This window comes from Ceratina calcarata, unplaced genomic scaffold, assembly GCF_001652005.2.
Source record: "Ceratina calcarata isolate Rehan_Ccalc_2016 unplaced genomic scaffold, ASM165200v1 scaffold1, whole genome shotgun sequence".
In the NCBI taxonomy this organism is placed as follows: domain Eukaryota; kingdom Metazoa; phylum Arthropoda; class Insecta; order Hymenoptera; family Apidae; genus Ceratina; species Ceratina calcarata.
In genome coordinates this window covers 795,086-808,267 of record NW_017130860.1, presented here as the reverse complement: position 1 = coordinate 808,267, position 13,182 = coordinate 795,086, and the positions used below count along the sequence as shown (strand labels likewise).

Genomic DNA, 13,182 nt, shown 5'->3' with positions numbered 1-13,182 from the left:
TCGTAATTAGCAAATGGAAAGTGTTAGTCAGATTTAGAGATCGAAATTGTTGATTGTAAGAATCTGGAGCCAGTGAATTATAAAAAGTGGACTCCCGGCCGAGTTCAAGAAAATATGCGCACATCTTTTCTATTCCGGTACTTCACGGTCTATTTTTGGCATGATCTACGCGCGTTATCTTCAGTTAATTTACGCTCTGAATCTACGGAGTCTGCATAAAATTCTACTCCTCTTTCATTTACATATTATGAATTCTTGGCGAAGTATGTGCGAACAGAAATTATTTGCACGTCTATAATATTCTTTAATTTACACCGTGACGCGAATGAACAGATTCAATATTTGATAAAATTCTAATACTTCTCAATTTGATGTATCGTGAATTTTTAATGAAGAACGTGCAGACAGAAATATTTGAAATGCCGAAGGTATTACAGTACAGACAGCACGTGCGTCGTTTGATTAGCATTGCTATGAGGTGTTCAAATTTCTCTGATAAGCGACGGGCACACGTTCACGCACCGTCCAGATCACGTACGATGGCTCGTTAAATTGCTTTCATGGTTAACGGAGCAGGAAGTGGCCAGTTTGCATTGTTCCACTGTCTATAGTTGTTGCAGGAATAACAAATGAATAGAAAGTCTTTCCTACCGGGATCGATAAATCTCGGACCCGATCGTCCCGTTTTTTCGCCACTTACACAACAAGAAATTAATTAGACTGAGGATATTATGTATATTAAAAATGTCTAGAGAAATCTATTAAAATATATGAAATTAATATCGAGTGAGTTGCATTTTTCAAATTGATATAAAATACTATTCCTGATTCGTGATTTTAGAATGATACTCGTTATAAAAAACGGTTTCTATCGGTTGCACGTAATCACCGAAGTAACCACCGACTTGCACTCACCGCAGAAGCCAGATCCACTTACCCCTCGATTTCTAACGACCAACCCGCAATTCCCTTCCTTCTCAATGGAATTTCACAAGTTTCAACTTCTACTCCTTACGTAAAACACCGCAAAAGAAAAACTATTTCCCTGATATCCAATTCTCAATAATAGCAAAAATTTATGATATACAGATTGCCAATTTTATGGATTTCTAAAATGGTGTACAGAAATTAATGAGCAAAAGTATGTTATAACGTCTAATAATATCTAATAATGAACGTGAATTCTGAACGAGGACTGGTTGGCACAAAAACATTGCAACGTTTCTGCGTTTGATGGAAGCCACAGATCACGCGAAACGCGGACCCGTTATAGCGGGGAAAAACGGTACCGTGGAGTAGGTCTGGTGTCTGGTGAGTTAATGAAATTCGCCCGATGGAATTCAGAAATTTGGTTACCGTTGCGACGCGGGGCGGAGCAAGCGGAACCTTGACCGACGTCCCGCAGGAATGCGAGATCTCCAGGGAAAAGTGACGTCTCTTCAGGAATTTTCATAGAACTCTTATAATTGATTTGTAAACGTAAAAAGAAGTTTGCCCTTTAAATAGATTTTATACTGCAGATATTTTGCAGTGTGAACTGATTCGAAAACAGTTTACAAGAACTGAGGAGAGGAAAGCTTAAGAACAATGGATCGAATTCGTGTGGGGAAAAAGCCTTGGCGTTTAAGGTTGCAACACGCGGGGCGCGTTCGAAGACCGTGAGAGAAACAGATTTACGGATTAAAGAAATAAACAGGACTTTGTGTCGGTGGACACACACAAGGAATGAAGTGGATCCCCTTCACCCATAAAGGGACCTAGAGCTACGAACCTGCTCGCTCCTCTCGATGGCAGTGACCTGTTATACCCCTCTATAACAGAGGGACTCAGACCTTATGCTCACGTGCGATTCGCCTCTCTCGGTTAAATGCCAGCCCATTGTGTGTGAAATTCGATTACCAATATTTATCGTTTACTTTCAACTTCTGCCTTCCCACGTCTTATCATTTTTATTATATTTCCTTAAGTTATCAAAACCATAAACTTTCCTGAATTTCGCAAATTTTAGGGGATAAGCTTCTTCCGTTGAAATTGTATTCTATCTTTAGAAACCTCCGAAATTTCGCACAAAGGACAGGTAAGGGGTCTCAGGTAAAGAATGGGAGAAAATTGAAAAATGAGACGAGGTCGTAGAAAGAATTCCTAGGGTATTCCGCGAAGCTCGTGACTGCACGTCATCCGCTTTCGCATGAGTTTCATGCGCCCGGCCCCTGCCATCAATAGGCATGCCGATGTAAGTATTGCAAGCCACAATGCGGTGACTATCTAAAGCGGCTACGTGACGGAAAAGCGGATACACCGTGTCGGAAGTTCCGTTGCTCCCGATAAGCGTACGAGAAAGAATTTTTCTAGTTTCACCTACGGCGTTCACCTCCTTATGAATATAATTCACCGTTCTCATGCGGAGAGATTAATTAAACCGTGGCTGCTAATTACACAGGATTTATTATTTTACCACGGAAAATGGTTTGTGAGAAATAAAATAGTTCGCTTCGTTCGGATTGCGAATGTCGTTCGTTGTTGAGAGGCGATCAAGAATGTTTGGACTCGAGCGACATGTTAATGAAGCGTTAATTAGCGATTGGAATGTTCTATTAAGAAAGAGAGAGAGAGAGAGAGAGACATGCCCGTTAGATTGGCAGGGCAAGCGTTTTAACTCGGCCGCATTATTTAGTAAAAGTGAACCGCTACACGACTAGACCTCATCTTTCCAATACTCGCGTTCAACTCTCCTGAGCTCTTCATTCGCACGTATCCATGTGCCGATTTTGAAACCGAGTTTATTAAAATCTGTACGATTAGCCCAAAGTAATATTTAATCATTTGCCACATTAGTATGTTATTCAATAAAAGTTTCAATTGCTTTTTGAGAATAGACTCGTTTGATTTATGATCCTACATTTATTCTGTCATTGGGAAACTAGTGGCAAAATTGTTTTCGTACCTGAAATACCAGTAGCCAAACACGATCATTACTGAAAATGATTTCGCGTTTCTTAACAACTCTTAGCAAACTAAACATCAGCCAAATCACTTTAATTACTGCTCATAGTTTATGTAACCGGAAGACTATTACGCGAGTGCAACCCCTATTTTTCCTCGCGGAAACTTTCACGCATTGGACGATCTCCCCGGTATGGAAAACGCGTGTTGGAAAACGATGACACAAGAAGGAAAGTATGAAGAGATGAACACCGAAGAGAAACGCGTGGAGGCTCCTAACGTATTTACATACAACTTTCGAACCTGCGGCACGAGTGTCGCGCGTAGAAAACAGTTAACGTCCTTCCTATTGATTTACGGCTCGTCGAACCCAGGTATGCAGCAATGGAACTCGGTTTTTCAGAAGTTGTTTAAAAATTGTGTGTCCAAGTTAAAAATATCCACTGGGTTATATGCATAAGATTAAACTATAATTGTCGTAGTGGTATGGCTTGTTTAGAATATCTCCAATCAAGTAGTATTCCTTATTCGCAACGGGAAGATATTTTCAGATGTGAACTCGAACGGTATTTGGAAAAAGATGTCAACGTTCTAGCATTTTTATTCGCGGTTACAGTTACGTCGAATCGTTCTTAGGCACGCGCGAGGTTTGTGAAACCTTATAACTTTCCAGCTTGCAAATTGACGAAGATAAATATACGTGGAACCGAGCTAGGCGAGGTATCGCGGAAAAAGGAAGTTGTCCTAACATCGTTAACCCGGAAAAAGAGAAAGAAGATTGCCAAGTATTTTAAAAGCTTTCCCCTCGCCGACAGAGACCGGTATTGCTCCTCCGGAAGCATTAGCGGAATTTCTTTGCGGTCTCACTATTAAAAATTGCTTCCAATTATTCATCAAGAATTTGATTCCTGAATTTCTAATCTAAAGGCTCGAAATTCTATTGAGTTCCACGTTGTCTGAAGGAGATATTGGTTGTGACATTTGATAGACGTTAGATTTTTACGTTTGATCAACTGAGAATTCTTCTACGTGGAGGTAATCGCACGAGGTGTGCGCAGCTTCTGGAATTCACGTAATTAACGTGACGACGACCCACTGACCCACTTCATCCACAATTTCAGGAACCTTCGAATTTCAGAGCATGAATAAACTCTTCAATGCACTTCGTGCATGGGAATAAATAAATAAGATTCCTGCTCATCAGTTTAATTTACTGAAATAAATAAAATTCCTGTCCTTATCACACATTCCTTTCTAAAATTACTTTTTATGGGAGCAACGTTATTGAGGGGGTAACGATTGTTTTTATGGCAGAAGGCGAGGCTAGGGTCTTAGATAAAATCGTAAAACGCGATTTACATCCCTCGAAAAAAGCTTGTTGGTTCCACGTCTGAAAACATGGACAGGTTCCAATAGTCTGGATCCGACTATTTGCATACTAATGTCCCGTTCACGGCCGCCCTGGAACGAGTACACACGATTTCGGTCTTCGATCGAGCCTCTTTTATTAACACGAACCAGAGATCCTGGCGTCCCTCTAAATTCGTGATGCTTTTAAAAAATGTCGTTTTGTAATTGCAGGATTTAACAGCATATATCTTTAAAAACTGTTTCTCGTATTGAAACCTGAAGAAAATTTTAAACTGACATGTTTTACTAATTAAGATTGATGTACTAATTTGTTAGGGAAAGGTGCATTGAATTTGAAACAATCTGGCTTGGTATTTCCGGCAAGAGTCACTTCCCTTGATTTCTACGACTTCTCTTTAGATTAAAGAAGCGGACGTTTTCCGTACAATTAATCGTGGCACAGGAAGGACTTGTGAAACGAGAGCGCGTCGCGTGAAGCCGTAAAACGTGGAACCAGGGTCGCGTGACCGAAGACCGTGACCCTGGCCCACTGGCAAATATAAAATGAAACTGCCTAATGCAATGAAAGTAAAGATGAATGAAATTGTTTCTGCAGTTGTGCATCGTGTCAGGTGCGTCCAAGTGCCATTTATAGTTCGGAGCGAAATAAAGAATTCTCTTTTGACAGAGGCCGATTTGAGGTCGACTCGTCTGGATCCTCCGCTCCGCTTCGCAGTGGCGAAGGCGAAATCGCGAATATGCAATTGCGCAATCCAACGGATCGAAGCGACCGTTGCTAATCGTAAATTATATCGTATCATTCATTTCCATTCTAAAACAGCTCAATCTCGACGGGAGTTTAATCAAAGAAAGTCTATTGCAAACACGTTTATAATAAACTATGTCCGTCCATATCGGACTGTTCAAAGTTCAAACGTTCGTACTTAAATCTCTCACGAGAAATCATCTGTAAATATTTATGAAGAGCTTCTTGAATTCATTTACAACAATTTCTCGGTGCTGACCGTAAATCTGACGAGCGTGTTTCACTTTGTAGAGCTTAAGTCGCGAAAACTTGCTGCTACTTTCTTCTTATAGATCTAATCTTTTAATTACAATTTCAAATGAGTTCTGGGCTCGCGCTTCACTTCCAAAATAAAACTAACTACTTTTAGTAATAAGTTGTTCATTAAATATAATCGAGCCAATAGTAATTAAAGATATACAAATTTTCACTAATTAAAATGTCATTAAACATGCAATAAAACGTTCAATAAACATATTACTGTACTGATTAAAACTTTGCCTACTCCGAAAATAAAAGATTTAATGTCAGAAATAACTTGAAGGCTATCTCGTAGAGTAAACCTCTCCGTTGCATCACCTCGCGAAAGAAAAATTCGCGAGGAAGAGAGAGAGAGACTTATTAGCGTTCCTCCATAAAATCAGCTCGGAAGAATGTCCATTTCCCTCGGCATAGTTCCAGACACTCCGAAGGGATCCCGAGGCTGGTACGGGGAGTGCCTGGCCAGAAAACCCGAGGAGAGAAAAGGAACGAGAAAGAGGGGCCCGGTGGCACGTACCCAGAGTAGGGGCCCGCTCGATTGGTGTCTCACGCTTTCCGCCAGCCCTCAGTCCGACGAGGAGCGTACAGCCGCGAACAGTTCGCCAGTCTACCTGGTTCGTGCGCGTACCATTAATCAACCAGATAGCCAGGAACGATAGTACCGGTGCAACCGTATGCAGCGGCTGGGCGGTATGCGAGGCTGTTCGCAAGTTCAAATAATAGGAAGATCGAGTGAAGAGCGTTTGACGTATAAGTAGAAACCGGTAGCGCCATCTTCGGGCCCCGAAAGATCTAGCGATCGTGGGACTCGAACAAAAATAGTGAAGATTCGTGAATTTTTGCTGATGAGGCAAGGAAGATTGCGGGAGACGACGGAGTGCGTGGCTGACGGGGCCTGTCGGCCGCGCCTCTGGATTCCAACGCACTCGTCGGGCCCATTCTATTTCTCGGAGCGTCGGTGAGCACGGTTCAGAGTGTGTCGGGCCTCAGAATACACGTGGAGGTAAGGGGCGACCAGGAGAACGTGGACGCCACTGGTGGTTGCCGCATACCTGAGGACCTGGCCTGAACGAGCAGAAGAGAGGGCAAGAGGAAGGTGGGAGCCGTTGGAAAAGGTTGCGCGGTTGAACAAGGAGAGAGAGGCGATCGTCGAAGAAGAAAAAGAAAGAACGGGGAACAGGCGAAGCGGGGGCAGGTAGAAAAGAGGAAAGAGGTACGACCGGCAGGTAGCCAGTTGGTGGGAGAAGCCGTCAGAAGGCGGCCATAATGGCCTGACGCCGATCTCGAGGCGATCGGCGGCTACAGCTGCTGCGAAATAACCGAGAGCGACTCTCCTCGGCGCACGCGTACACATATTTTGCAACTGCTCAGCGTCCTTTTGGAAAGTGACTGCGTAATCGCGAGTGGAGTGCGTTACCGGGTGGAGTTGCTCCTCCGTGTGCCGCCGGCAAGCTTGAATGGTGTTCGATTTCGCAATTTCAATTGCCACCGCGCGTGTCCAGTATACATCCAGTGAGTCTCCTTCGTGTTCCGTGTGCCACGCTCATGGATTCTGTTTCTCGCATCGGCTTCCATCTCTGACTGTTCACCGGGGTGTAGAGGACTTCTTCGGTTTCGGATAAAAGATAGTTCAGACAAGATGAGAGGTGCCAATCAGGACACCGCGACGCCGTACTGTCGCTGCAGGGTCCTCTACCTGGGTAGCTCCGTGCCCCACGCCAGTAAAGAAGGTCTACTAGGCGTCCAAGAACCTTTGAGAGAGCTGTATCCGGAACAGGGTGCTCTAGGAGCACGTGGAATCGATTCCTGGCTCAGCGTTTGGAGCAATGGCCTGTTATTGGAGAACGTCGATGAACACCGGAAGAAGGTCACCAGGTTCTTTCCTATCGAATCCTTGCACTACTGTGCAGCGGTGAGACACGTCAAAGGCGGAAGCGGGGATTCATCCAACACCAGGTTCCTCCCTCTGGATTCTCCGTTCGCGAGAACACCCAGTGCCAACCACCCGCCGCTGTTCGCCGCGGTGCTCCGACGGACGACGGGAATCAAGGTTCTCGAGTGTCACGCGTTCATATGCAAACGCGACATGGCGGCCAACGCCCTGGTCAGGTGTTGCTTCCACGCGTACGCTGACAGTAGCTACGCGAAAGGCTTGGACCCGTCCAGCGCGACCACCAACGGGGTCACTACTGGCCACCTTTCGAGCAACAGCCTCTATCACACTCTGGGCGGGTCCAGCACGACCTTGGACAGCCCGCAGGCGACCCGGCTGGACGCCACGTCGACGGACGACATCAGCTTGTACAACGGGAACGAGAATCACAAGGTCTGGGCCAGGGGTCGCGACGAAGTAGACGCTTTGTATCAAGAGCAGGGCACCCTGAGGAGCACCAAGGGTTCCAGGCCGCGCCAACTGATCGCTCCGCCACCTCCTCCGCCGCCACCGCCACCGCCGTCCCAACCCCTGCTCCTGGAGGAATCCTCTTCGTCTTCCGTTCGCAGGAAGGCCAACAAGAAATTGAAGAAACTGAAGAATCGTAATCACGAAGATCCTCTTCAGCACGCGCATCCACAATTGGGAATGTACACGAACGGTCATGGTCATCATACTCTGGGGCACCCTGTCAGGCAGCAGCATTACCATCCTCATCCTTTGCCACCCAGCAGCCGATCGGTGGCGGGAACTTTGGCCAGACCAGCGCCAGTTCTGTTGGTCCCCGCTGCTACCTTACCCAGGAAAGCTCACCATCATTCCAAGGGACTGAGAGCGATTCCTGCAGCCGCTCCCATCGTTCCGATGTACGCTCCGCTTCCGGTCGTTCCTCCGCCACCGGCTGCCGCGATTTACCCAGCAGGAACTTACGGGACCGCGGGAAACAGAGGCAGGAGACAGCATCTCGAGGATTCTTCGACCCTCGGAGCCTCCAGGAGGCTCGCGGCGTCTCACGCGGATTTGACCACCGCGGAGATGAACAGAAACGGCGACAGTCCCGAGAACGAGTCCCGTTTCGGCACTGGGATCTACCGACGGAAGGGACACCTCAACGAGAGAGCGTTCTCTTACAGTATCAGAGCCGAGCACCGTAGCAGAAGTCACGGAAGTCTCGCGTCTCTGGGATTCAGCGCGCAGAACGGAAACGCGTTGCCCAAGGAAGAGAAGAAGGACAGGGAGATAGCTCAGTTGGTGGCTGGATTGAGCTTAGACGAGAATCCGGATAGGACGCAGCTTCCCGTTAATCCCAGAAGCGGCTACTCGCATCATCCGCAGCAGATTCAACCCCTGCCTAGGCCCAGACCTCGTTAGAACCCCGGTTCGCGTTCAATGACTCGCTACTGGTGCGTTCAACTCTCAAGAATTATTGACTGTGCGCGGGACCGATCGTTCTTCAATACCCTTTACACTTTATTCCGATCTTGATTAACGAAGATGACTCAACGAGCATGATTCGGTAGAATTATCGTGAATTGGTTTGTAAACGAACTGTGGACGATGTGAACTGATATCGTTGTCGTGTTTTACCGAGCTCCGAAATGGAACTATTAATTAGGTCGCTCGTTAGAGTAAAAGGGTCTGCTGGCCGTGTTCGCGTCAGCGTGGAAAATCGTGATGGGTGGTCGAGGCGAGTGTCCAGGCAACTGGTTCGAGCTCTCCCGGCTTTCGATTCCCGGAAGAGCCGAGCCCGAGTAGGAAAATTACGGATCCGGCAAAAAGCTGAACGACACCCCTCTACTCCTCTTCTTCTTAGCCTACAGGTTTCTACCTGTGACCTCGATCGTCTTATCTCGAGAGTCGATCGTCGTTCGAATTAAGGAATGCGTTAGAAAAACGCCTCGAGTAAGATCGATCTTCGGGCAGAAAGCCTTTCTTTCGACTTCTCTCTTTTCGTTTAACTTCTCACTTCCTGGTGGTAATTGCCACAGTGACAAAAATCGCTTCCTGTCGCAAACAGACTAATTGGAGTGGAATCATCGTCGCTTGAAGATCCGTTCTGTTGGTTGAAGCTCGTCACACGTCGACCACGCTACCTCGTGATATTTCCTCTGAGAAAACGAGTCGGTAGCTTTGACGAGTATTCATTTCGCGGAAGCGAATCCCGCGAATCTTTTACGTTAGAAAATCGCCGATTCAATTTAGAAACAATTGAAGAATCGTTTGCTTCGGAACAAATTTGGTTGAAACTGCTCGATTGTTTCCACCGGGCAAAAATCTTGCTAACTTTTATGGTAGCTATCAAAGAACTGTATCAACGACTTATCCCCCCTGGAAAAGGTAGCGCGACGATTTAAACCAACGTTTCATTCGCCCGTGAGAACGCGAACGCTAATCTTAATTGCGTGGGAAAAAATTATGCGAGGGGAAACGAGCGAGGGTTTCAAGCATTTCTCGGAGCAAAAATTTACTCCGCTTTTTTCGGTTAATAAATCTGGTACGACATAAAATAAATGTTATAAATACAATTTTCATGATAAATATTTTGTGATTAATTTCAATCTCGGGTGTTATTACTCATTCTTATAAAACGCGTGATTAGACACGGTATTCTTTTTACAGCCGATCGTTTACCACTTCATGGAATGTTTGCAACGCGGGGAAATGGTATTGCCGTTTTTCCACGGGAAAATTAACGACTATTTAATAACCGAGGAGACACGGAGTTACTCAAGTCACTCGCATAATCGCGTGTACAAGAGATTGCGCGCATGAGAACAAAATCTGGAAAGTCGTAGATGCAATCTCGCCCCGGTTGGCAATAGATGTTCCGCACAATTAGCTTGATCGTAATTAGGAGTTTAATGACGGAGAAAAATCTGTGAGATTGTTGCTTTGACAGTAGCCAAGAATGCGATGTGTAAATATAATATAATTTTACTCCAGTTCTGACGACAGCGTGAATAATTAAACGAACGGATTCATTCTTCGCGTATTGCATTATTTAAATACTGTAATTATTTACTCTTTCGCTCGTGCCAGTAATCGTTGGAGGAATTCGAAGGTTAATTAAGGCCGGATGGAAAAAAAAAGCTGAAATTTTTACGATTCAATCGTATGACGTGTGTTCGCGCTCGCAGGCGGTCGAGTCGTGCGCGTTACGAAACTGGTTATACAGACGCCTCGCGTGCACTCACACTATCGCCTCGTATGCATATACAATTAGGCTTGATTACTATCGATTCGTGGATGTCAACCGGTTACACTCGTCGCGTCGAGCTACATTTCGTCATTCAATATAAATTTTTCCCTGACATCCTCCGATAGAACAAAGAATTTGCATTCGGAATGCAAACTATTTTTACTCGTTCTCGTTCCATGTTAATAAACTCAAGTATGCAACTGTTTCTCTCGAGAAAACTGATTTACTTTCAGTTCTTTGCGACGAAAGTGTCTACCAATTAAAACGTCGAAGGATTTTTTAATTGAAATATTTTCTTAAAGATTTGATAGATATAAAAATAACAGTCGTGGCATTTCTCATCGCGTGATTATGGTCGAGGGGAAAAAGGAGCATAAATGCGGTTGATGATTGCACGTATGCGAATGAACGTCGAGCGAGCGTTCCTTTTCGCTGTCTGCTTCATCGATCGCATTGATCGAGCAGGTGAAAAGTGTCGCTTCTGTTTCGCAACGAGTTTCACCACGATACGTAACGTACATTAAAAAAAAAGAATCATGTAGAGATCGGCAGAGACCCAAATTACAATTATTAACAATTTTAACGTGTAACGCGAAGGAGTTGATGCACCAGGAATTTCCGAGTTGAAATCATAGAATCTCTAACGAAATTAGCAGTCGCAGTTGATTAAGGTTTTGTTTAACAGACAATGGCGAACGGAAACTTGCACGTAGACCGCACAATCGGTTTTCGTAAGCGGCGTTCGCGGTCAGAGGAGTTTATGAAACGGCGACCCACTGACACTCTGTCGGACAACGAAATTGAACCGAGTTGCGAAACGCGACAAAAATTCTTTTCACTCTTTCTCGCGAAACCGATTGTCCTCCAAGGGAACCTGGTAACGACATCATTGTTACGACCTAATCACGGTATCGTTTCACCGATCAGCTCACGTAACTACGAGCAATTTCAATCTCCAGACCATTGAGCTATATAAAATATCTGGAGTGTGCGCGGCTGTCAAAAGTCGTAAGATAGAAGAGTAGCGATGATGCTCCAAGAAGCGAGAAGCTATGGGGGATCTCTGTCCTTCTTTTTATATTCTCTCTCTCTATTTGTATTATCTTGTAGTAAATTTAACTATGGTGGGGATAGAAGTTCAGTATTCTATCGAATCACTTGAATTTATAACATTGTCAATCACTCGACATATACGCGTTCGAGTTCAGGTTCAGAAAACATGCATTATACACCTAAAAAGAGAAAGAGATTCCTTCACGGTTCCTCTTCGTCGGCGAACGTACCCCCCCATTCGTTCACACTCCAGATGTTTTATATAGCTCAATGCTCCAGACGATCCTTCAATTGTTTCACTCAAATCGACCGTCCAATTTTCCACGCTTACTTATTCCAATTACACCGCGGATTTTCATGCAAAATAAATCAATTCCCAAGTACGATTTCGTCATTTGTCGTGGAAATTGCATAGAATCCGCAGTTGAATTGCAGACAGTGCCTCCGTTTTGAGAAGCATGGGAATCAGTGCCAAACGCCGGTAAAGCGTCCGACTTTTGCGAAATTTTTTGCACACCTGCCGTTTAATTTCTTCGCTGTGTTTTTCGAGTCGAACCTGGACCTGAATGACGGGGCGAATTTTCGTAGATTCGCACCGTCATTAAGTTATCAGGCTGGAACGGAGCGTCCCGCTCTTTGTGTTCGAACGAAAATTACTTTTGTGAAATATAATCAATCTTTCAATGGTCTATGTCTTACATCGAAGATGAAAGAGAATCGAAATAATAAATGAACACGTTTTTAAATATGACAGAACGCGTCGTCAAGAAACAGCGGAGGAATTAAGGAGAACGCGGGTCGGACAGAGGTGCAACTGGAACTTATTTATTTAATCGCATGTGCCAGATGATTGTATAGGAAGTCACCCAGTTCTCGACTCGAATTATACTTATATATCGTTTGCCAACCCTTTGGACCGTGATAAATATTTGCAGAGAAAATCCTTATACTCTTCTGTTTAGACTCAACAATAATAATTACACTTTAAGTAACAATATAAGTACTCTCCTCTGTGAATAATTAAACAATTTAAAGGGTTGCAAATTATCGACGATAGTTATACACAGTTTTATCGAATTCCTTGCAGGAGAGTAACTGTTCGTAGGGTCAGAGTTAATTAAAAAGCGCGAACGATTATTTATTTGTGAAGCGCTTGAATGAATTCGTCGGTAGAATCTCGTTTATACCTGGGATCGTGCAAACTGTTCTCGTGACACGATTACGTGTATTCTAAGCTGTAACGTCTTGTTACGTAAGCCTCGAAAGATCAACTGGAGGCTGCAGAATACTTTTACTCAGCGCATAAGATAATTCATACGAACTCCTTAAGTATGAAATAATTGTATGTCTAGTTTTCAGACTGTGAATTAACGTACAAGTATTCTGCGATGTGCACGAGAGACAGGAAGATGAATCAGAGGCGATCCATTCTGTCCTCTCCAATTGCGAATATGTTATGTATATTGTTAAGTGTCGATTGCCATGCAAAGTTAATTAATAAACTAACAATGCAACTAAATGCAACTCCTACTATCAAACATTTTACTGTCCTCCAATTATTTTATTTATAAGGTGGATCGATAAGAATCGCGTGCAATAATTTGTTTATCAAAACATACGTATGACTTTATTATACGA

General features: G+C 44.4%; 1 protein-coding gene and 1 long non-coding RNA gene across 2 annotated transcripts in view; one reads left to right on the top strand and one right to left on the bottom strand.

Moving 5' to 3' along the window:
• The window catches only part of LOC113464297 (uncharacterized), a 43,011-nt gene that overhangs the window by 19,831 nt on the left and 9,998 nt on the right, over nt 1-13,182 (bottom strand). The gene's annotated exons all lie outside the window — the stretch shown is intronic.
• LOC108624675 (uncharacterized) lies at nt 5,940-11,444 on the top strand. Its single transcript, XM_018024172.2, has one exon. It carries the CDS (start codon nt 6,999-7,001, stop codon nt 8,661-8,663), a length of 1,665 nt encoding a protein of 554 aa, XP_017879661.1. The 5' UTR covers nt 5,940-6,998; the 3' UTR covers nt 8,664-11,444.

What these genes read in the sequence shown, in the direction of transcription:
- LOC108624675 (XM_018024172.2), top strand. Translation starts at nt 6,999, where the DNA reads ATGAGAGGTGCCAATCAGGACACCGCGACGCCGTACTGTCGCTGCAGG.